The sequence below is a fragment of the Chrysemys picta genome, chromosome 3 (assembly GCF_011386835.1).
Source record: "Chrysemys picta bellii isolate R12L10 chromosome 3, ASM1138683v2, whole genome shotgun sequence".
NCBI lineage: Eukaryota > Metazoa > Chordata > Testudines > Emydidae > Chrysemys > Chrysemys picta.
In genome coordinates, this window is record NC_088793.1 from 99089600 (window position 1) to 99115499 (window position 25900).

At 40.8% G+C, this 25900-nt stretch overlaps 1 protein-coding gene across 7 annotated transcripts in view; it reads left to right on the forward strand.

Moving 5' to 3' along the window:
• The window catches only part of LAMA2 (laminin subunit alpha 2), a 470353-nt gene that overhangs the window by 276735 nt on the left and 167718 nt on the right, over positions 1-25900 (forward strand). For 4 of the 7 annotated variants that reach the window (XM_065588564.1, XM_065588566.1, XM_065588568.1 and 1 more), the window contains exons 16-19: positions 2251-2364; positions 12655-12782; positions 17529-17615; positions 23860-24071. In XM_065588564.1, coding sequence (XP_065444636.1) covers positions 2251-2364; positions 12655-12782; positions 17529-17615; positions 23860-24071 — 541 coding nt within the window. Of the gene's footprint in view, positions 1-2057; positions 2112-2250; positions 2365-12654; positions 12783-17528; positions 17616-23859; positions 24072-25900 lie in introns of all 7 variants that reach the window. The other 3 variants (XM_065588563.1, XM_065588561.1, XM_065588562.1) reach the window with 1 other exon arrangement.

Below are 25900 nucleotides of genomic sequence, written 5' to 3' on the forward strand. Positions count from 1 at the left end.
ATTCAAAGTCTGAGCAGTGTGCTGGCTAATTGAGATTGGTCACAAAAATCACAAGGTATTGTTTCTGGTCCCTGACTGGATGACTATGACTCTTATAATCAGGAGACATGAGAAGGAGCCGGTGGGGCTTTGAATCTCCCAGGGAGTATAGCAGTTGAGAGAGTGCAGTTAAACAGGATTTTAAGGAACTTTAACCTCTTTCTTTATTGGCAACATTAGGCCTTGCCCAAAGCTTTGTTTCTTCAGAACTGAGGCTACTGTAGATTTACTAATATGGGGCAGATTTTAAATTTAACTTTCTCTCATCCTGTTTATACAAGGCAGTTGCATGTGCATGCACAATACAACTGATAAATAGGCACTACAGCAATATAAATAATCATAAGAAGAAAAATAGTTCTGAAAAGTGAGGTCAGACCCTTGTCTGGCTCATTTAGTTGCACCCATGCTAATGCTCTAGTGAGGCATTTGGGGAACCCAGTTTCCTTGCTATGCTAGAAAGTATCCAATCCCACATTAAAGATGTCACCACCAGGGAGAATACTCAAATGCATGAGCTTAAAAGTCACTTTCTACAAGAATTTGGGCAAGGAAAATTGTTCAGTTAAATGTTCATGGCAAGAAGCATTTAAAAATCCCAAAGTGTCCATGCTTGTGATAATCACCTAGTTCTGCCCACGTCCCCCCCACCTTATATCCACCTGTTTCCTTGCATACTCACTCCTCCCCCTGGCCTTGGCTTCTTGCTGACTTCCCTTCCAGTCTTCCACTGTGGGGAGTCAGTGTCTCACTTGCGCTGCCATGATTATGTGGGATTCAGCACCCATCATCTGAATCGAAGTAATTTCCTCTCTTTAAATCTCATCCCATAAACTCTCTCCCTCTATTCGGTGCAGTTTCTTCAATTTATGCTTTGAATCTCATCTTGGATGTCCCAGCACCAAACCAGGCTGGGATTAGGCATCCATATCCCTTGAATGTCTGAAAATATCAGCCTTAAATAGTACAACGTGGTACATGCTTGCTAGCCCCTTCAGACTAGATCAAGTTTTTCAGACAAATTAAAAACTGTATATGCAATTTATAAAGGAGGGAAAGATTAGAACATAGAAGGTGGCTGCTCAGGAACCTATTGATGTGTCTTGCATAGCAGGAGAAAAAAAAACTTTCTGTTTGTTAAGGCTTTTTGTTCTTAATTTGACATCAACAGTTTATCTTGATTAAGAATGCCTAGCCAAAAACAAAACAGCAACAAAAAAACCCAACATCTTTTTCTGGAATGTTTCTCAAAGAAAATCTTCCTTTTGTAATTAATCTTCAAAGCTATCTCATGTTATACAGGAACATGACTAAAAAACATAAAAATAAAAAGCAACACCCCTTAAAGGGGAAATGAGATCACTTGTCAACTGTAGGTTGTTTGGAAAACATTTTTTTTAAATGTATTATAAGTATCTCTGTTTCTGTAAGGCTACTCCCACCTTATATAAGGCTGGCTCTCTTCAAGGTCAATATAGTATGTCATGCACCTATTTACAATATGCAAAATCCTTGGATCACATGAACAACTTCATAGATGAAGAATAGTTTGTGAAAACTGTAATGCCATTTTTGAAATATATAGTAAGACTGCTGCCTGACATCTTATTATGAATAAGTGAAAGTGCTGAATTTTTGCTGATGAATCAGTTGTAAGATACCACCTTTGTTAAGAAAAATCTAGTCATGCATTTATTGGATCTAAATTTAAAGTAAATAATTTCAGTCGTGAAACTATTATACATGCATGAAGAAATAAAACTTGCAGATAAAGGAGCATGCTTTGTTTTCAGCCTATGTTGTAATTTAATGCAGTCTCCTGTTAGACTTGGAACAAGAAAGATTGAAGGGTATCTTAGTTGTACATCGTTTGCAGTTAAGCTTCTCAAAAAAGGTCCTTGCTTTTTTCTCTCTCTCTTTCAGTATTTTGTCTTCTGGCTATTTTTCAAACTGTACCTCTTGCTTCGATGCTGTCATATTTCCATTCTTCATTTCTCTGCTTTATTTTACCATTTCAGAAGAAAGATCAAGTTAATGCTTCCTCTAATCTCACACCTACCAATAAAGCTAAGGTCAGTGCAAAGCCACAGTGCCAGGAAGAATAGCTTTCTAGAAATATTTCAATATTTTTAGACATTTAGCAAATACATTTTCCGAGCCTGTCTATCAAATTCAACTAACAGTCTGACAAATTTGTTGTCTTTCTTGCAGTCTTGTTGGCCTAGACACAGACGAGTGAACGGCACTATTTTTGGTGGGATCTGTGAACCATGCACATGCTTTGGTCATGCGGAGTTCTGCGATGACCTCACAGGAGAATGCATGGTAAGTGCTGCTGCCTGTGGGTAACCTGATTGGTGGCACCAATATCTGCTCAATATACCAATACAATTGAATTAACCACCATTGGGACCTCAAGTACTTGAGGAAAAGAAGCAGTGATTTGACAGAAGAGATCTTTATATTGAACTGCTTCTGAATGCCCCTATATCAAGATAAAGTAGCTTCTGCAAATAAGGAAAAAAGAAGGGTTTATTCACTTTAGTCTGAAGTGGTAAAATAGGATCAACAGCATATGATATGTGATGGAAGGGAGCAAAGTATATCAATAAGCTTTCCACGCAAGATTTCCCATCACCTCCCATCTCTGTCTTCTGCTGTGGGGTTATTCTGTTTATTGTCTGTAGAAGGTAACTTTGTAAATTCTGTTATAATATGACAAGAAGCTATTGTTGCTGGCTTCCTCCTCCTAGCTTCAAAGAAATGCTTAATAAATCAGGAAACTTTTTTTGTTTTTAAAGCATATGGTTCGGAGTAAATAGAAAGCATCATTTTTCTTGCAGAATGCATATATTCACTACAGTTCCCTGCTAATTCAGCAATTAGGTCCACGCTATTATCCAGAACAATCTTACCCAATATACAGCTGTTTCCACCCTGCTCTGTAGCCTTTAGGAATGGGCGAATTATGCTGAATAGACTGTTCTGATTAACTCAAGGGCATTTTAGTTTTATATTCTCTGACATGGCATGAAGCTTGAAACAACATTTCTCATTTCATTAGTCTTGCAGAAACACAATTTGAGCCGGTGCCAATTTAGTAGGATATCATACTCTCATTTCCCTGTAGAATTTCAAGCAGACTCCGTATTGTGCATGTTTCTAAATGTTCCCTTTTCTTTCCTTAAGAAAAAGCTTCTGGGAAAAGTCCAAAATGAAAATTCAGGGTTTTTACAATGTAATTTGGCATTTAGAATTACCGCTGGTCTTCCTGTTTTCCCCCATACAGGATGTTTAATTGCCTTGCAGTATAAAACAAGATAGCCTTAATTTGTGGATCAGTGGATTTTTCAAATTGCTTTTCCATGAATAGCATTTTAATTATACACTAAGTCTTAAAGATGTACCTAGGAAAACATAACCCTCCTGACAGTTACATTTTGAATCCTTCACTTTAAATGCAATGAGAAAAATTCATGACTATGCTGATATGGGTTTGTCTTTCCTTACACAGATAGGGAGAATTTAGTATATTACTGATTGTAGCTCCCAGCCACAATCTCTGTAACATCAATATGGGATAGAGTCAGTTAAAAAGAATGAAAAGGGAAGGCTTGCCAGTGGGTCAGTGTTTAAGGCTCCAGAAGGTAAGTCAGCTGCTCTGAGCTATTTTGCTTAGAAGTGCATGGCTGACTGGATCCACTTGCTCAGCCAAAACAACCCAATAACCTAGGATATCTCTTCATTTTTCTCTACCAATCATTCACTCACACTCCTTTGTGGGGAGTGATGGAGTGTTGTGGAGCTTGTATAGTCCACTGATTTTGATGTTCACCAGTAAATCAGTGACGGAGATTCGTATAGGTTCCCCATCAGATGTCTCTAGGAACACTACTGTGAGACTAGCACACTAGTGAAAAGGACTTGGAAAATACCCAGTTGAAAAGAATAATAATATCTAATCTACCTACATTATCAAGCATTTATGCTGTGCTCATCACTGTACTATTTGTGCATGTACTGTATCATTCTGTCGAGAGAGAGGTCACAGAAGGGCTTAAAAGTCTGTCTGGGGGTTTCTTGTGGCTTCCATTAAGTTTACTCTAAGTGAAGTTAGATTGGTTAGTATCCAGGCAGACTGTTAAATGCTGCTGTTCAGTTTGGATCTTAAGGCTTTTGAAGTGAAAGAGAGAGAAGTTTGAGTGCTGAAAGAGAGAAATGTTTCACATCAAAGGAATTCTTTCTATTGAGATTTACACAGCCTTTTGGCCTCCTTATTATAATTCATGGTGTTTTTTCGTAATACAACAGACAATTTAGGCACCTAATTTACAGATATGATACTTCTTTTTACTCTTCTTAAGCTTTGAAATGTGGTTGAAAAGCAGCTGAAATATGTTTTTGACTAATGATAAAAGCTCAGATCATCTGCTCCAGCATAGGCCTGTATAAAAAGCTCATTTCTAACGCACATCTTGCAATAACCTGCAAAGCCCTTTGATCCTCAGAACAACTATACAGAGAGCTGCATGCCATATCATTCACATTACCATTGTGATATACATGATAACTGCTTTGGTAAGCAGTGCAAGTTCTAAACATGCAGAAACCCTCTTTTGTAGTGTTACGAGAGCACAGTTACTATGCAGCATTAGGAGACTGGTTAAACCTAGTCCTTGTGAAGAACAAAAGCACTCAGTGGCGTTAATATTCACTGCAGCATACAATATTTGTAATGGAATATTAAATCCCCACTAGTAAGTTAGGAGAAAATAGGCGCTCTGAGATTTTGTTTTGAATGTATTCGTGTTAGTGATAATATGGTTACCAGAATCCTTTGGGAAACTGGCCTTCGTTGTTTCTTCAATCATCTATAAATGGGGCACACACCATGAGGACCATAGCTAGGAATAGGCAAGGATTGGAAGATGGCTGGAAGAATCGGAAGATGACTGGAAGGATCATGGTGGCCAGAAATATGCTAATTTAATATCTCCTCTCACTATCCTCTGCTAGCGTAAACTAACAATGGGCATGACTCTCTCTGACAGAAATCCAGAGGGAGGGCAGCAGTGCACAATCGTTCTGCTCTGTCAGGCTAAAGGGGCCTTAGTTTAAATAAGACATAGGTTCTTAGTATATAGCAGTGTTAATGTTTATGCATTAGCAAAGTTATATTGAGGGTCTTGGGTATTATTCTGTACTCTGACAGAAATTTTACTGTGTGAGCTCCAGGACAAACAGTATAATGCTTTGAGTGCTATCTGAACCTTAGATATAACATCCCTGGTATCTATTGGCAACATTGTTATACTGTAAGTCATCGCCTCATCTGGTCCTGGCCACTTTCCTATTAAATAAAATCCATTCCTTGAACATCACTTATGGCTTTCATGTTGGCCTTTTTAATTTGCTGCATGGTTCTTCAACCTAAGTTTTTTAAAATAGCTATGCACATCTGTAACATCACATATGGCATAGAGTTGCTATATCAATTTACAGTTGTTCTGTCTTTGCATTTCACGTTGATTGCAGTATTGTGTAGGATGGAACAGGTGCTGGTGAGAAGGGTAACTGGTGGATGGGTGTGCTAAAAAGGAAGGCTAAAGAAAGTAATAGGTGCTTGAAAATTAAGTTGCTGAGCTGAAGATGGAACTTCAATACACAGCCGCAAATGAAAGATTTGTTCAGCATGGGAGGCATTTGTCTTTACAGGTCATTTAGGAAGTCAAGAAATGCCAGGGTAGATGGCATGTTAATTAAATGATACAAGGTAATATATTCATCTGATGTGCCTGCTGGTGGGCCTTTGATTCTGGCAAAAATCAAAGAATTTGCAAATTTGTGTATGAATTTGTAAATATTGTATGTATACATCATTTAATGTGTAGCCCACTGATGGACATTGGTAATAAGGTACTTTTGATGCTGAATGTGTTTGTGTAAGATTCCTTTATTACTACTAAAGCCAGTCACAAACAACTCAGGAATAATAAAGCACCAGGTCTTGACAACATTCCCACTGAATTATTAAAAACAGAATGGAATAAGGTAAATCATAATGTCTGCAAACCCCTTTTTGTTGGTTTGGAGGTATGAAAAAATTCCAGAAGGATGGAAGGAAATGGTAATGTATCCTATTTTGAAAAAGGGAGACAAAATGGAATGTGGGAACTATCATGGTATATCCCTCCTCCTTACAGCCTATAAAATCATGCCTTTGATACTCTTAGATAGACTTACTTTGTATATTGTGGATTCTGAAAAAATAGATCCACTGTGGATGAAATATTTTCAGTTCATCAGGTACTTGAGAAAAGATGGGAGTATGATCACAACACACAAATAGTTTTTATACACTTTAAGAAAGCATATGAATCCCTGACAAAATCATAAGGATTGGATAACTTGCATTTATGGTTCAAAAAGTAGAGTATGAGTAGGAAGTGAAATCCCATCCCCACTTGACATCAGTACTGGATTAAGGCAGGGAGATGCATTTTTCCTGGTCCTCATCGACTCAGACTTTAAGGTTAGAAGGGACCATTGTGATCATCTAGTCTGACCTCCTGCACATTGCAGGCCACAGAACCTCCCTCACCCACTCCTGAAATAGACCCCCAATCTCTGGCTGTTACTGAGATCCTCAAATCATGGTTTAAAGACTTCAAAATTTACACTAGTTTAAACCAGCAAATGACCCATGCTCCATGCTGGAGAGGAAGGCAAAATACCCCCAAGGTCTCTGCCAATCTGACCTGGGGGAAAATTCCTTCCCAACCCCAAATATGGTGATCAGTTAGACCCTGATCATATGGGTAAGACCCAACCACCAGACACCTGGGAAAGAATTCTCTGTAGTAACTCAGAGCCCTTCCCATCTCCAGCCAATGGGGATTTTTGCTAATGGCAGTTGCCGATGGGCCACATAAAATTGTACGCAGTCCCATCCTATCATCCCATCCATAACTTAACAAGCTCAGTCTTAAAACAAGATAGGTTTTTTTGCCCCCACTGCTCCCCTTAGAAGGCTGTTCCAGAATTTCATTTCTCTGGTTAGACACCTTCGCCCAATTTCTAGGCTAAACTTGTTGATGGCTAGTTTATAGCCATGTGTTCTTGTGTCCACATTGGCGCTTAACTTAAATAACTCCTCTCCCTCGCTAGTATTTATCCCTCTGATATATTTATAGATTTCAATCATATCTCCCCATAGCCTTCTTTTGGTTAGGCTAAACAAGCCAAGCTCTTTGAGTCTTGTCTCATAAGGTAGGTTTTCCATTCCTCGGATCATTCTACTAGCCCTTCTCTGTACCTGTTCCAGTTTGAATTCATCTTCATCTTAAACATGGGAGACCAGAATTGCACCCAGTTGTATTCCAGATGAGGTCTCACCAGTGCCTTGTATCACTAAATCTTAAGGTTAAGATTTTGTCATGGGCATTTTTAGTAAAAGTCACAGACAGGTCACGGGCAACAAACAAAAATTCACAGAAGCCTGCGGCCTGTCCTTAACTTTTATTTAAAATACCTGGGGGGGTGGGGAGAGAAACAATCCCAGCCCTGGCTGCTACTCCAGGGCCGTTGGTCCAGCTGCAGGGGGCTGCTCTGGCCATTGTGGAGTGACCCAGCGCCAGCCACTGCTCCTGCAGTGGGAGCTGCTCCTGCAGCCAGGTCTGAAGCTGAAGAAGTCGTGGAGGTCCATTAAAGTCACAGAATCTGTGACCAAACCATATCCTTAATAATGGTACTTACACCTCCCTATCTATACTGGAAGTGCCTTGCCTAGCATATCCTAGGACTGCATTAGCCTTTTTCATGGCTGCATCAACCAATACACCTGGGTCTTTCTCCTACTGTGTTGCTTCCAACTGAGAGCAAAAATTCTTGTTGTTAGTCCCTAAATGCATGATCTTATACTTTGCATGATTAAATTTCATCCCATTTCTATTACTCCAGTTTATAAGGTCATCCAGATCTTCTTGTATGATATTCCAGTCCTCCTCTGTATTAGCAATACCTCCCAACTTTGTGTCATCCGCAAATGTTATTAGCACAAACTCACTTTTTATGCCAAGGCCGGTACGAAAAATGTTAACCAATATTGGTCCCAAGACCGGTCCCTGTGGAATTCCACTAGTAACCTTCCTCCATCCTGACAGTTCATCTTTCAGTATGACCCATTGTAGTTTCTCCTTTAACCAGTTCCTTATCTACCTTTCAGTTTTCATCTTAATCCCTATCTTCTCAATTTAACTAATTTCCCATGTGGAACTGTGTCAAATCTATTGCTATCTACATACTGCACAGACCACAGTGAGAGATTATGCCATACATTATCTAAGAAACTGAGGAACCACCTGATCAGCATCCTATACAGCAAACAGAAAAACATCAAGAAAGAACTCTCCAACCTGGAGACTTTCATAAATAACCAACCCTCCACACAAATGAACTTTACTAAAATAAGACAGGAGATCTACATTACACACTTCACCTCTCTACAAAGGAAAAAGGACCGTAAGCTGTCTAAAATCCTACCTGCCACATGGGGCCACAACAGGGGTACCCCTAACTCACCCAGCAATATCGTCAATTTATCCAGCTACACGCTCAACCCAGCAGAAGAGTCTGTCCTATCTCGGGGACTCTCCTTTTGCCCCAGCACCCCCACGAACATGATACAGTTCTGTGGTGATCTGGAAGCCTACTTTCGCCGCCTCCGACTCAAGGAATACTTTCAAGATAACACTAAACAGCGCACTGATACACAGATACCCTCCCACCAACAACACAGGAAGAAGAACTCCACATGGACTCCTCCTGAGGGTCGAAATGACAGTCTGGACCTATACATAGAATGCTTCCGCCGACGTGCACAGGCAGAAATTGTGGAAAAACAACATCGCTTGCCTCATAACCTAAGTCGTGCAGAACGCAATGCCATCCACAGCCTCAGAAACCACCCTGACATTATCATCAAAGAGGCTGATAAAGGAGGTGCTGTTGTCATCATGAACAGGTCTGACTACCAGAAGGAGGCTGCCAGACAACTCTCCAATACCAAATTCTACAGGCCACTTTCCTCAGATCCCACTGAGGAATACACTAAGAAACTGCACCATCTACTCAGGACACTCCCTACACTAACACAGGAACAAGTCAACATACCCTTAGAGCCCCGACTGGGGTTATTCTATCTACTACCTAAGATCCACAAACCTGGAAATCCTGGACGCCCCATCATCTCGGGCATTGGCACTCTCGCTGAAGGACTGTCTGGATATGTGGACTCCCTACTCAGACCCTACGCCACCAGCACTCCCAGCTATCTCCATGACACCACAGATTTCCTGAGAAAACTACAATGCATTGGTGACCTCCCAGAAAACACCATCCTAGCCACCATGGATGTAGAGGCTCTCTACACAAACATCCCACATACAGATGGAATACAAGCTGTCAGGAACAGTATCCCTGATGATGACACAGCACAACTTATTGCTGAGCTCTGTGACTTTATCCTCACGCACAATTATTTCAAATTTGGTGACAATATATACCTCCAGACCAGTGGCACCGCTATGGGCACCCACATGGCCCCACAATATGCCAACATTTTTATGGCTGACCTGGAACAACGCTTCCTCAGCTCTCGTCCACTCACGCCCCTTCTCTACCTACGCTATATTGATGACATCTTCATCATCTGGACCCATGGGAAGGAGACCTTGGAAGAATTCCACCATGATTTCAACAGCTTCCACCCCACCATCAACCTCTGGCTGGACCAATCTACACGGGAGGTCCACTTCCTCCACCACCGTACAAATAAGTGATGGCCACATTAACACCACCCTATACTGAAAACCCACCGACCGCTACGCCTACCTTCATGCCTCCAGCTTCCACCCCGGTCACACCACACGATCCATCATCTACAGCCAAGCACTGAGGTACAATCACATCTGCTCCAATCCCTCAGACAGAGACCAACACCTACAAGATCTCCACCAAGCATTCTCAAAACTACGATACCCACACAAGGAAATAAAGAAACAAATCAACAGAGCCAGACGTGTACCCAGAAGAGAAACCAACCAATCCTGCTACAAGACAGGCCCAGAAGAGAAACCAACAGAACTCCACTGGCCATCACCTACAGTCCTCAGCTTAAACCTCTCCAATGCATCATCAGTGATCTACAACCCATCCTGGACAATGATCCCTCACTTTCACAGACCTTGGGAGGCAGGCCAGTCCTCGCCCACAGACAACCTGCCAACCTTAAGCATATTCTCACCAGCAACCATGCACCACACCATAACAACTCTAACTCAGGAACCAACCCATGCAACAAACCTCGATGCCAACTCTGCCCACATATCTACACCAGCAACACCATCACAGGACCTAACCAGATCAGCTACAACATCACCGGCTCATTCACCTGCACGTCCACAAATGTTATATATGCCATCATATGCCAGCAATGCCCCCTCTGCTATGTACATTGGCCAAACTGGACAGTCACTACGCAAGAGGATAAATGGACACAAGTCAGATATCAGGAATGGCAATATACAAAAACCTGTAGGAGAACACTTCAACCTCCCTGGCCACACAATAGCAGATGTAAAGGTAGCCATTTTACAGCAAAAAAACTTCAGAACCAGACTCCAAAGAGAAACTGCTGAGCTCCAGTTCATTTGCAAATTTGACACCATCAGATCAGGATTAAACAAAGACTGTGAATGGCTATCCAACTATAGAAGCAGTTTCTCCTCCCTTGGTGTTCACACCTCAACTGCTAGCAGAGCACCTCACCCTCCCTGATTGAACTAACCTCGTTATCTCCACACTGATTTATACCTGCCTCTAGAGATTTCCATTACTTGCATCTGAAGAAGTGAGGTTCTTACCCACGAAAGCTTATGCTCCCAATACTTCTGTTAGTCTCAAAGGTGCCACAGGACCCTCTGTGTCAAGTTCCTTACTGAAATCCAGGTAGATTAGATCTACTGCATTTTCTTTGTCTTAAATGTGGCTGTAGGAAAAAGTGGTATGATCATTGCAAAATTCTCAGAATGGGGTGAATTGAAATGGCCTACCCCAACATTTTGGATATGCTGATGACTTGGCTATCATAGGAGAGACAGATGATATGTTCAAAGTATGACGGGAGATTTGAAGGAAGCAGCAAGAAAAATGGGTCTTAAGATTGATGAAGAAAGAAGCAAATATATGCTTATGAGCTGATGAGAGGAAAAGGGACAAGTTTATGTAGCAGTCTATAATCATAGATATAAACCAGTTAGACAGTTTAAATACCTAGGAGCATTAATTACCAATAACAGTATGGTGAGTGAGGAAATTAAGGCATGGTTTCAGAGCAGGAATGCCTGTTATCTTTCTCAGCAAAAAAATTTCAGCTCCAAACTACTACTGAGAGAGACCAAGCTTCAGATATACAAGACCTTGTTTTATGTGGATGTGAGACCTGAACACTGACTAAGAAGGAAGAATCATAGCTAAATACTTTGAAAAATAAAGTGTTGAGATGAACTTTGGGGCCAAAAAGGGAGAATCGATGTATGGAGGAGAAGTTCTAATAAGGAACTGTCAAAGGTCTATGGAGAACCAGATATAGTAAATGTAGTGAAATACCAACAACTTCAGGGCGCAGGTCATGTAGTTAGAATGACAGAAGACAGACCAGCTAATTGTCTCCTGCAAGGACATGCTTATGGTGTCCAAGATCATGGTCGATCAAGGAGAAGATGGAGGGACAATAAATATTGAGCAAAATCGAAGAGCTCTCAATGTGAATTACCCTCAATGGGAAAAGTTATGCCCTTGACAGAAAAAGGTAGGGGCAAATTGTGAGTGCAACCAAGGACCTCCATGATCTATAGAGCCAGGGATTGGATAAGTCACTCACTAACAAAGGAGCACACATGGTTGATTGAGATTCCATGTTTGGGGGGCCAGTTTCTGCCTTCTAATTAGAAGTAAGATTTGAAGGGAATTTCAATTCTTACTTTTACCTGCAAATCATAACACTGATCCTATTATACAGGATAAGTAATAAATTACCAGAGGTCAGCTTCTGATCCAAAATAGAATGGATTGCCAGCCACAGATCTTGTAAAATGAGTGACTGTAATTAGATGTACAACTGATACAGTTATTTGCAAATGACTGGCTGATATATTGTGTGCTGTATATGTGAGATCAGCATCTGAATCCTTTAATTTTTCATCAAGAGTATAAGGTATAAGAGTAAGGCTACAATAATAAACCTTTTCACATTGCTAAGTGCATCAGGCCCCTTTAAAATATGCCAGATCTAAACAAAAAACAAGGAGATATAAATACTCTTTTCATTTTGCTAAGAAAATCTCTCCAGAAAGAACATGAACATAAATGTGTCTTTGAACCACTGATTGTAAGAGTTAGTTCCCTGCTAAACAGCAAACCAGTAGAACATGTACTGTAGGGAACAACCCTGCACTAATGGGAGAATGGATTAGATGACTACAAGGTCTTTTCCATTGCTAGGTTCTTTGATTTTGAGATTGAATTGACATTCTCTACTTTCCATCTGCTATTCAGGACTGCAAGTACAATACAGGTGGCCCATACTGTGATAGATGTCTTCCTGGTTTCTATGGTGATCCTACTAAAGGGACAAATGAAGACTGCCAGTTGTGTGCCTGCCCATTAACTATACCTTCTAACAAGTAAGATGCATATTTACTGTATAACAATAATTTTTTCATACATTTAATAAATTGTGTTATTTTTGTGTTGAGTGCTCTTGCTCTTTTGGATGAGGATCTCCAAATGCCCCTTATTTAAAATAAAGACAACTATAATATTGTACAATAATGATCTAAACCATGGAATCTTATAGTACTGCTACTGCCTTATTTTGGGCCAACCAGTGCTGCAGAATATTGTGTCTCAGTGGTTTTATGAACATTAATAAATATCATATGACCTCAGGTAAGTATTAGTCCCACTTTAAAGATTGGAAACAGTGCCATAGAACAGCTGAGTAGCTTTAGTTACTATGCTAGTTAAGGCTGGGGCCAGAAGTAAAATCTAAAATTCTTGACTCCCAGTCCTCTGTTCTCACCACTAATCAGTATTCCTTTTTATTCAAGTCCCCCTTCTCACTCTGCCCTCCCCTACACCTACACAATAGCTATCCATTTAAATAGAAAGCTGAAATTACAGATTTTGTATGTGTTTTTCTTAGGAGTTGAAATTGTTTTTTTAACTTTCTGTATACTAGTTGGATAACTAATCTGGCTGAGATTCCTTCTGCCTTTTTCTTTTAAATTGGAATTCAAATAGCTCATGGTAGCTGCTGATTCATTTACAATCTGATATACAGAACAGAATTTTCTCAGTTGAATTCAGCCTTGTAACTTGCAAGTCAAGATAATCTAACTCATTTATAAATACTTCTTGGAATACTTACAATGAACTTGTATTGTTAAATGTTGAAAAATATTGGTGAGATTGTTAAATCATGATTAGTGGGGAAGAACACTATTGTTTTGGTAACTACAAATATTTCTCTGTGATGCTTAAGTACAAGCAATTCAGTAGACTGTGTGCTTTGAAAAACAGTTCACTGGGTTTAGCCAGTGCAATGTCCTGACAATTCAAAATACCAAAATTCTATTGATACCGTGTAGTCCAGGTAAAGTTCTACTCTCACACCTTCATATTGGATCTTCTGACTCTCCTATTCTGCTTGTCTCACATGTGAAGGTGTATTTTAAAATAAATATATGGGTTCAAATTAACTTCTTTAGCATATTCCAACCACAGGCTGATTGTGGTCCTCTTGCAGCAAAGTGTCATTGTTAGTGTCACCAGCATTTTAGGAGCCCAATGTTGAAGATTTTAAGTCAATCTCCAATCTGCTTTCATATTTAGGAGACAAAGATTATGATCATTTCATAAGAAGTTTAGGGCTAAATGATTTCTCTATGGGGCAAAGTTCTGCAGGGATCAGGGAGGGAGGGCATCACCTGAACGGCAATCTGCCTGCATAAAGCATAGGTGGTCCAGTTTTTGCTCTATTTACATCACTCTAACTCTGTTGACTTCAGTGACTTTCTTCCACATTCACAGCTCATTGTAAGTCAGACCAAAAGTGTGTGGAGATCCTGGGGGAAAGTGGTGTACAACTTTCCCTCTCAACAGCATAGCATTATCCTGGTGGTGATGCTCTTCAGTGTACATGGCTCTACACCTACCTGGCCCAGATATGATCCCCCTGGAACCACTAGTACTGGCATGTCACCTAGTACTCTCCAGCAGAGCCAGTAGATTGTCTTCCTCTAGCGTGGGTGTACTGCAGTGGAAGGGCTTCTTGCACCCTTACCCCTGTCTAGCACACACATTTGTACAGAGCACCTTTTGCTTTTCCTTGGTATTGAACCCTCAAATTGCCCTATGGGCCTCAGTTTCCCATAACCACACAGTTTTGAGCACTTCACGGGCTGCTTATAATAAAAAGATATCTATATTGCAATCACTGGGTGTAACTGCAGCTTGAGTAGGCATACCTGAGCTAGCTTTAATCTAGTTAGCTTGGTTCCCAGAACAGTGAAGCCAGGCCAGCATGCTTTTCAGAATGGGCTATTCAGCCATGCCTTGGAACCCTGAGTAGTTCCTCACATGGCTAGCTCTCCCTACCGGGCATGCTGCCACAGCTTTGCTGCTCCTGTATGTTGGCTCAAGCTGCAATCACACCCCAGGATTGCATTATACACATACCCGGCCTCATTCATGTTACTTGTACTTGGCTCCATGCTCATGCTCACATGTGATAAGATTGCAGTAGCAGCTGCTGCATAAACAGCATGAGGAGCTCCCCACTATGTGAGTGGAAGTAGAAGACTGAAGTAGAGCTCCCTACTGTAGCAATATATCCTGGAGTACAGTCCTGCCCTCAGTTAACCAGGGGAGTGCTATAAAAACAGTACCAGAATTTTATATTGTGCAAGAGTGTAGTGGCCTAAATCAAATCTTGTGATGGGGTTAGTTTTAACTGGCAAAATGTTTGTAACAAAATGCCTATATCAGATAGTTTACTCACTTCCTTCAAATGTGGCTCAGAAGAAAGATCAAAACAATTCCGGCAACTTTCTGCCTTTCTTCACTGACACATAATTTTCCCCAATTACTTATGTACCTAAAATTTGCTCAAAATCTTGAGGTTCATGGATATTGATTCACCAAATCTGCTTGAGCACACTCTTGTACGCAATGTTGTTGTAACTGTGTCTGTCTCAGGATATTATAGAGACAAAGTGGGTGAGGTGGATCAATTTCTGTTGGTGAGAGAGACAAGTTTTCGAGCTTACATAGAGCTCTTCAGCACTTTGACTATTTTCAGTTTCCAAACCTGAAGAAGAGCTCTGTGTAGCTCGAAAGCTTGTCTCTCTCACCACAGAAGTTGGGCCAATAAAAGATATTACCTCACCCGCATTGCTCTCTGAGCATACAGTTAACACACAATTTATGTTTTTAAAATATAATTTAATCCACTTTTTTTTTGCATCACATGATTTAGTTTTCAAGAACCTAGGAAGTGGCCAGAGTATGTATTATGTACATACAAAAGTCTAAAGATTATTCAATTCATCAAATTACATGATTAATTGGACATTCCTACCTCTCACTCTAAATCCGAGTAAAATGTGTCTGGTACAACTCAACAACATCTATACAAGGATTTTCTGAGCAGGTCTTCAGACTTAGCTTACTTTTTAAGTCACAAAAAGAAAACTTGAAAAAAACAGATCTGAGTGATATTTTTCTGATAATTAAAAGTGTGGAAATATTATGTTTATATTACTAATTTTATTATTACTTCTATATTTCTATATATTAATATATTGTAATAAAATAGCTGCTAAACTATGTAACGTGAGCCGGTTTCACATGACTATAAAGGTGCATTACATAGGCCTGGTCTTCACTTACCGGCTGGTCCGGCGGCACGCCATCGATGTTCTGGGATCGATTTATCGCGTCTGGTTAAGACGCGATAAATCGATCCCGGAAGTGCTCACAGTCGGCGCCGGTACTCCAGCTCGCCGAGAGGAGTACGCGGCGTCGACGGGGGGAGACTTCCGGCCGCGTCTGGACCGCGGTAAGTTCGGACTAAGGTACTTCGAATTCAGCTACGTTATTAATGTAGCTGAATTTGCGTACCTTAGTCTGAAGTCCGGACTAAGTGGGGACCAGGCCATAGGCAATAAAAGGCATCACAACTCTGAAATGTCAATTTCTATAGGAATTAATTCATTATTATGCAGTTCTTTTGGCTTCTCACAGATTTCTAGATTCACATTTCTAGATCACAGTTTGATATATGGCTCATAATAGTGTAAACAATACCTACCCCCAGGGGAAAAAAGAGAAAATTACAAATCCTTGTTCACGTTTACTAACCTCACTGCACTCATTCTTTTCATGGAGCTTTGTCCTAAGGCTGCTGGACCACTGGTGTGTCCTGTGGCAGCCAGAGTGGTTCTAAATAGAATTAAATTAATCTATAATTGAAACAGAAGAATGCTTTAAAGTGGTAAAGCAATGGATCTCCTGTTGTTCTAAAACTGTTTATATCTTTCTGTGTGCCAGCAGATTACCTCATTACAGTGTGTCAATCATGTAACAGGGTGGAAAAACATAGAAAACAAAATGCTACAGGGCAGAGGAACACAGCCAGGGTAAAACACCATCAAAGAAGGGTTGTAAGCATGCAAATAACTGCATTGCCAAGACCTGACTATTACCTCTGTTATATAAAACCACAGCTAAAAATATACATGAAGTAAAGCTCAGTAGTCTGCAGACCATTCTGAAATTGCAGTGTGACTGGATGGCTTGTTGATACTGCTATTGCCACTGGATTTGCTCAGATAAAGCTCAGGCAGAATTTTAATCTTGAATTGTGTTGGAAGTTTTACCAAATATTTTCCTTTAGCCGTCCCCCCGCCCCCTTCTCTTTTTGTGCGTTGGGTTTCTTTTATGCTTCATGTAAACTATGTTAACCGAGCTTTCCAAACAATTGTCCTTCAGTACCAGAGACATTTAGCTGGAGAGCGTAGTCCGAGGTTTCATATTTTGCCAGGCCCTCAGGGGCTCAGACAAGCAGCTGTACATTCCTGCTTTTTAATGGTGTACTGACTCAGTGAAAGGCTAACGTCCCATAATAACATGACATTGGGATGGTGCCATCAGTTGTGCTATATCCAGTGTCGGTAGAAATAGCAGAGTCATTCCAGTTTCTATTGGCTGGAGCCAATCCTAAACTCCATGTGCTAGAACAGAAGGACTTTCCCTGTGCTCTGTTTTCAAAGTAATGCTTTCTGAAGAGGGAAGGGAACTAAAACACTAATGATTTTGTTTTTATGTTTCCTCCTTGTCCCTGTTCTTGCCCAACATCAACAACGTAGCTTTAGTCCAACATGTCATTTAGACCGAAGTCATGGATTAATATGCGATGAATGCCCTCCTGGGTATGCAGGACCACGCTGTGAGAGGTAAGCAAGTGCCATACAGCTCTCTTTTTACCATTTCTCCCTTAAAGTCTAAAGCAAGAGTGCTTTTCACACAGGATTATCATACCTGTTTGTTCTCTCCCTGTGCCCCCCAAACTTGCAATGAACTCACCAAGGAAGTTCCTATTCATACTTCTCTATCACAGAGTATACGTACTAATGTAGATTATTTATTCTCTATACTAGTTTTCTTATGTTGCTATATAAATCAGCTGCAAAAAAGATCTTTTATGATTTCAGGGTTAAACACTGAGCTACAACTTCAAAAAAGCATTTGTCAGAAAGCAATCAGAGTTTTTAATATTATCTTTCTGGCTATTTTGTGCATCTTTTGCATTTTCATAATTATTTTTGTCTCTTTAAAATGTAAGTCAAATGCTTAGAGCATGATGAATCAATTATTCAGTGCATTACTGTTAGTTCTTTTTAAAAAGTCCAACAGTATTTATTTGTTGTGTTAATTATTTTAAACCAATATTTTAATCTTTGTTGCTTCTCGATCTCTGTTGCAGTACCTTTTTAGCATGTGGAGTTCTACTGGGTTTTAAATAGTGACAGAAAAATATCTGTGACAAATATACAGCAATGCCCAATAAATAATTCAGACTTTCCTGTTGCTTGAGAATATTACATTTTTAAGCTATTGTAGAAAAAGACCAAGAGAAGTTTTGTGTATAAGAACATGAGAATGGCCATAAGTGGTCAGACCCATGGTCCATCTAGCCCACTATCCTGTCTTCCAACAGTGGCCAGTGCCAGGTGCTTCTGACAAAATGAACAAAACAAAGCAATTTATCAAGAGGTCCATCCCCTGTCATCCAGTCCCAGCTTCTGGCAGTCTGGTGTATTTTGTGTATATTTGGTCTTAGTCTAATTTCCCTCCATGAGCTGTTGGTATTGAGAGAGCCTAAGGTTTGCTGAAGTTCTTCTTTCATCCCCCCCACCTCTTTTCTGTGTTGTACTGGAAGCGCCGAATTTAAATGGCTGTGGTAGTTACCGTTGTATAAATTGAGATAGGTTGGGGTAAAAGCATTTGACTCACTAATGCTAATCAGGGAGGTGCATATTGCACACCTTTGTACCACAGGGAACAATTGCCCACAAGGGGAATATCATGTATATGGGAGGGAAGGCAGTGTTTACACTAAAAGAACAGGAGTACTTGTGGCACCTTAGAGACTAACAAATATATGCATCCGAAGAAGTGGGCTGTAGTCCACGAAAGCTTATGCTCTAATAAATTTGTTAGTCTCTAAGGTGCCACAAGTACTCCTGTTCTTTTTGCGGACACAGACTAACACGGCTGCTACTCTGAAACCTGTCAATGTTTGCACTGTCACCTCCTTTAGGGGCTTCACCAGAGAAGGCAGCTTTTAAGTTCAGGCAGTGCTGAATCAGCATATCCCCAGGCTCCCTGGCCACAGCCCCTTGTCCTCCAGCATATCCTCCTGTTCTGCGGGGCACTGTCTAGATCCTGGATCCTCCATGGTGCCCCTTTGACTTTTCTTTTGATGGACTCTGCCACTTGGGACTCACTGCTAGTTTCCTCCAGCATCTTCCAGCACAGACCCTAAAGTGAATGAAGGCCACTGAGTGTAAACTGATGTAAGTTACAGGATGAGAAGTGGGAGAGTGGGGTTGTAGCAAGAAAATTGACAAACAAGAGGTGTAAAAGAAGGCAAGGGGCCTGCTTTACACCCTTTTTCACCTTCCTGTGTATTTACCCTTGTATAGCCCTGCCTGTCCAACTTCCAGTCACAGTGATTTCCCCTGAAATTCCCTACAGTGCAGTGTTTTCCCTGCAGCAGAGAGAGAGAAAGAGAGTATGCAGGCTGTCACCTGTTCCCACCCATCCTCACTTTGGCTGCTCCTGCTGAGTGCTATTTCTGCCTGTCTTTTCCTGTCCGCCTTGGACAGCATCCTCCTCCTTTCAGCTAGGGGGCTATGAAGTTAACGACTGCAGGAAGTAATCACATCAGGAGCATTTTGGTGGCAGTTTGTCAATGCAAAGTCATTGACAGTTTCCATCAGCAACAAGTGCTATTTCAGAGTGGAGCATAATCCGTAGATTAGCGCCAAGGATGAAATCTGAAAAAGTGGGGTTCTTTTTTTTTTTTTAATGTTGCAAGTTGTGTAGAACAGCTCACATCCATTGATTATATTAAACATTTAGAAGGCAGAAGAAAACATGTTGTATTTGCTATTAAAAGTGTATGTGTAATTGCCCAAAGACTGTACATGAAATTCTTTTTTATTTTAGCAACTGCAATCTGACAACTGATCTGAGTCATATGGAACTATTAATTTAACAGTCCCAAATTATAATGAGGTATCTTATATACAGTTCTCTCTCAAAACAACAGCCTCATACCTTTTCATTCCTACAGCTGCCCACAAACCTGCTTTTGCCTGTTGTAGGGGGATCTGGTCAGGACTCCTTTATTTAGGATGCATAATACTCTCCATTATAAAGGATTCCTGGGGCCTTTTCATTGTGAAACATCAACACCTTCATTGTTTACAGCAGGTCTTATATTCATCTGGGAAACGCTCCCTCCACCCCCCCACCCGGCTTCTGAAGTGCCTTTTCTTTGTCCTATGAAATTGAATTCAGATTTAGCAAAATGGCAAAGTATCAAAAATCACTGTCAGTTCTCACCTGGGCTTGTTGGGAAATTTTGGTAGCCTGTCAAAATCACTGAACACTCTGAAAAGTCTGGCCTGTGTCACTACCAAAACAGTGGCAGCAGAAGGAACTGCTCTGGCAATGCTTGGGAGCTGCCAGACCAGCTGTAGGTGGGGGATGTGGGGAAGACAGCCAGGCTAAGTTCCCCTAATAATCCTTCTTCCACAGACTTCCATTTTCTCCTTCCTCAGGGGAGTGGTATAGAGCCAGAGCTCTCCCAACTCTGAGGGGCAAGAGAGAGCCAAGCCAAGATCCCCCATAACCCATCTCAATCCAATACATGGCCCGAGTCACAATTCACCTACTTCACTCTGGTGGCCTGACATAGAGCAGGAGGTCCCCTGACTTGTGGGGGAGGGAGGCAAAAGAAAGCCAAGTCGATTTTCCCCATAACTCCCTGCACCCAGCACGTAGTTTCAGCCATCCATCCTCCCTTCTGGGAGCATCACATGGGGAAGGAGCCTCCCATCTCACAAGGCAGGGAAGAGAAAGAAGGGCTGGGCTCCCCAAGACCACCTCCTGGACCAAGCACATAGTGCCAGCAGCTTCTTCCTTCTCTGTGATAACGAGGTTAGTTCAATCAGTTACAGTCACTACGCAAGAGGATAAATGGACACAAGTCAGATATCAGGAATGGCAATATACAAAAACCTGTAGGAGAACACTTCAACCTCCCTGGCCACACAATAGCAGATGTAAAGGTAGCCATCTTACAGCAAAAAAACTTCAGAACCAGACTCCAAAGAGAAACTGCTGAGCTCCAGTTCATTTGCAAATTTGACACCATTAGATCAGGATTAAACAAAGACTGTGAATGGCTATCCAACTACAGAAGCAGTTTCTCCTCCCTTGGTGTTCACACCTCAACTGCTAACAGAGCACCTCACCCTCCCTGATTGAACTAACCTTGTTATCTCCACACTGATTTATACCTGCCTCTAGAGATTTCCATTACTTGCATCTGAAGAAGTGAGGTTCTTACCCACGAAAGCTTATGCTCCCAATACTTCTGTTAGTCTTAAAGGTGCCACAGGACTCTCTGTTGCTTTTTACAAAATAGAATGTTTTTTACCAACAACAAAAAACAAACAAAAAAACCCAATCTATGTTAAAACAATGTTGTTTAGGTTGCAAAGCCAGGCACTCAAAAGTTAGGATTTGGCCACCCTGTGCATATTCATTATGATGGTTAATCACATGATCACATGCTATTTTTTCTATGGCATCATTGCTTTATTGAGTGAATAGTTTGGAAGCACAAGGGAACCAAATTAAGGTTGCACCGGCAACCATGAATCTAGTAAGTGGAGGGTGCAGAAGAGTGAGTGGAATGGAAAGAGGAGAAATACTGAAGGATTATTACAACAATTCTTTCTTTCACTCTGCCCATAAAGCTATTAGTCATTAATCAGCATTTTATAAGATTTTTTCCTCTTAATGCAGGAAGTTTACTTTCCACGTCACACAAATTTTTGCTCTTCACTTACATGAGCCTTCCCAAAGGCTCATAGCATATTGAATTAGAGGGGAATAGCTGAAGTGGAGATGTTTTAAAGAGAGCACATACAGGATTAGTGAATGCGGATTATTTTAATGATCTCCTGCAACTGTTGGGGAGGGGGGAAACACCTTAGTTCTGTGTTGAAGATACCCTAGTTCAGGGGTTCTCAACCTTTTTCTTTCTGAGCTCCCCCTCCCCCATATGCTATAAACACTCCACGGCCCACCTGTGCCACAACAACTCGTTTTCTGCTTATAAAAGCCAGGGCCGGCATTAGGGGGTAGCAAGCAGGGCAATTGCTTGGTGCCCCATGCCACAGGGGCCCCGTGAAGCTAAGTTCAGGCTTTGGCTTCAGCCCCTGGTGGCAGGGCTCAGGGCCCCGGGCTTCAGCCCCTTGCGGTGGGACTTCAGCTTTCTGCCCTGGGACCCAGTAAGTCTAACACTGTCTATGGTTGGAGGTCCCACTGAAACCTGCTCACGGCCCCCCAGGGGCCCCCGAATTCCTGGTTGGGAACCACTGCCCTAGATTTCCCCCTACTTTCAAAATGTATTCATGGTTCAAGATAATATATGCATGTATTACCCTGACGGGCCGCAGGTTGCTCACCACTGACCTATACAGATAGTCCCTTTTGGACTGTTCTTGTGAGTAAGGCTTACATAATCTAGACTGTAATGGTTTTCAATTTTAGATATGGGAATAGGAAAAATTATATTTAAATTGTATAGCATCCTGCTACAGAGAGATATTTGATCAGATCCAGATAGAATTTGCTTTCCAATCTCAATCATCCAGCACTTTACGAGCTCTGTTAGTATCGAAACTAATAACCATTTCATAAGACAGTGTTACAATAAAAGTGCTAGGATCCCTTTAGAAACCTTGATGGAATGTGCTGAGTGCAAAGAAAGGGTGAATTTGAAGGAAATGGGTGAAGTTGCCCCTGAAGTTCTGAGAGGGAAAGTGTAGTGGAGATGTATGGATATATCCAGGCATGATGCACAAGATCCTTGCTCCTGTATCCTGCCCGGTATGGGATGAGATGGAACTGTCAGCTAGTTGGAGACACTGGCTTAAATAACATGGAGGTTAGTAGAGTTTTAGCATTCCTTTACGTTAGTCTGAATTCTTATGAGATGACATGAACAACAACATTAGCCTGAACTAGGAGATTTTTACATTCCTTCCTTTACTTCTCCCTTTAACGTTGGTCTTACTGTGAAGTCTGAGCAAATGCAATGGAAAGGGAGAGCAGACCTGAATATAAATAGAAAATGGGCTGCAACAGTAAGATACACTTTCAAAACATGCAGTAATGTTCATTCAGATTCAGTAATGTTTTGCACGGTACCTATAGAAAGCAACTGATAGGTAAGTTGAAAAATAGGTGAGCTTTTAAACATCCCTATTTTGAAATTTTCAGTGTGCAGTATATCTTACTTAGCAACAACTGCATTATTGAGTTCACTCTACATGACCTCTGTGTGACAGACAGACATCCCTCTAATAGTAAACCAATTGTTCCATGTAGCAGATTTGGTGTTTATTATTTTATTGTATTTATTAGGAAAACAAATAAATTTGCTGCTGTATTATCAGGTGAACTTGTTTTCCCAAAAAAAGATTTTATGGCTAGGGATTGGTGGGGAGGAGGAAGGGGAATTGTCAGTCTTCCTGATTAGTGAGTACAGAAAAGCAGCCTACTTGGGTAGCTACACATGATGTGCTGTACAAAGGCTTTCCAGCATGGACCTGAATTCCTCTGGAGTAATAGACAGATTTCTTATTATGCTTTTGTCTCGTCTTCAGTGCCAGTGACAAGATTCACCCACCCCCACTGAAATCTAATTACTAGCAGAGCTGGCAGGATTTCAGCTGGTTCTATATCCACAGTGCTGTTTTTTTAAGGCACTTAAAAAAAACAAATACTTGAAAGAAAATCAAACCGTCCTTAGTGATTAGTGAGACAACAAAACTGTAAACATTTCTCCTAACAGGACTATGTAAGTACCCTGATTGATAGTATCTCTTGTCTTAGGTGCGCAAACGGCTATTTTGGACAACCTTTAATACCAGGAGGATCATGCCGGCCCTGCCAGTGTAATGACAACCTTGACTTCTCCATTCCTGGCAGCTGTGACAGCTTATCTGGAGCTTGCCTGATATGTAAACCTGGTATAACAGGTCAATACTGTGAAAGGTGCGCTGATGGATATTTTGGAGATGCTCTTGATCCAAAGAATTGTCAATGTAAGTCCTGAACTCTGTCTGCTCCTGACAGAACTGATATATTCCATATCCACATAACTAATGAGTACCTGAGATGTGTGGGGGGGAGGCATGCATGTGAGTGATTCAATATATTTATATAAGTAAAAACGATGCTATATATCTATATCTATATATGGAAGGAGAGGTTTCAGTGAGTATATAGGAAGTAGAAATTGTTGAAAAGCATGCTGCTACATGTGAACAGTGACAAGGATAAATCTGTGTGTTTGGTATTGCAGCAGGGGCTACATTTTTTAAATGGTGTTTTAAAAGATACAGTAATCGGTAAACACAACTGCCATTTACTATTAAGACCATGTGTTTTTCAGGCCCACTGGTTGGACATTTTACTTCATTTAGGGCTTGATTCTCCCCTTTCACTGGGCTAAATCAGAAGGCTACAGAGGCCAATTTAGTTACATCGGTGTAAAACTAGTGTAAGTTAGAAGAGAATCAGGCAATTGTTTTACCTCAGTATGCTGCATGGGTTGCAGTTTCTAGAGCATTTGGCTAGAATATGAACCTTTGGGCCATCACTACTGTGTTTTGTAGTGTTATCTGATACTGACTTGCAGTTTGATAGTGGGAAAGTCATTTAGACACACAGTTTCAAAAGTGGTCTGTAAAATTTGGGTACCTTAGTTTGGGACCCCAACTCTAAGGACTTTTTTCCATACTTTCTGAGCACCACCAACTCCCTTTGAATTAAATTAGGATTTTGGTCAGTACCCCTGAATATCAAACCACTTGTATTTAAAGTTGCACATCCAAAAATGGAAGTACAGGGAGTTATCGACTTTACGATGTTCGACTTATGACAAATGGCACTTATGGTGTTTCTGAATTGACACCCTGATTCGACTTACGTCACTTGGTTTCAATTTTATGACACTTGGTCTCGCAATGGAGAGGATTGCGGTTCCGAGTTACTACATTTCGACTTACGACGCTATTTTCAGGAACCAATTGTGTTGTGAGTCCAAGGACTGCCTGTACCCCAAATTAGAGGCCTCTTTTGAAAATGTTGGTCTTTATTTAGCGATCTGTTTAATTGATATACAATTATAATACTTCTCTCCATTAGGGGTTGAATTAATTATTGTAAAGCATTTTGTTCTTTGTGTATAGCGTGCCTTTTATGAAGGATTTCAAAGCATTGTTATTGACACGTTATCAAGTTTTTCCATTGTGTGGATATACATGTGTGTCCATAAGCTGTATGGGTGCATAAAAATATTTTGTGTGTGTATATAGCTAAAGATATAGTCGGATATGTATGTATACCTATCTCTATATACAGTATGTATATGCAAAATTATAATGCTAATATCTAGTTTCTACGTAGCACTTTTCCTCATTAGATCTGAAGGTGCTTTGCAAAGATCGTCAGTATCATTCTCTTGATTTTACAGATGGGGAAACTGAGGCACAGAGTGGTTAAAAAACAAAAGGGTTTTCCAAATATTCTACACCTAGACAGTGCTAAAAATTCAGCATTCACAAGTGGTCTCAGAACTGGTTAATAATTCATGGGTATGATGTCATATGATTTAAGACTTTAAGTATATAATGTCACATAAAAAGCAGTGCATTTCACATATCAAACTACAGGTGCAATCACAGCTCCCATTACTGCCTCGCCCTCCCTCAGACACTGACATGGCTGAAGCTTTGAACATTTCTGCAACAGTGGCTGCTGCAAAGGGAAGAATCTAGAGTATGATGAAAACATCTAATAAAAAATAAAACGTATTAAAAATAAATACATTTTAACGCATAATTACAATAGTTGCTTTGGTAGTTAGTTA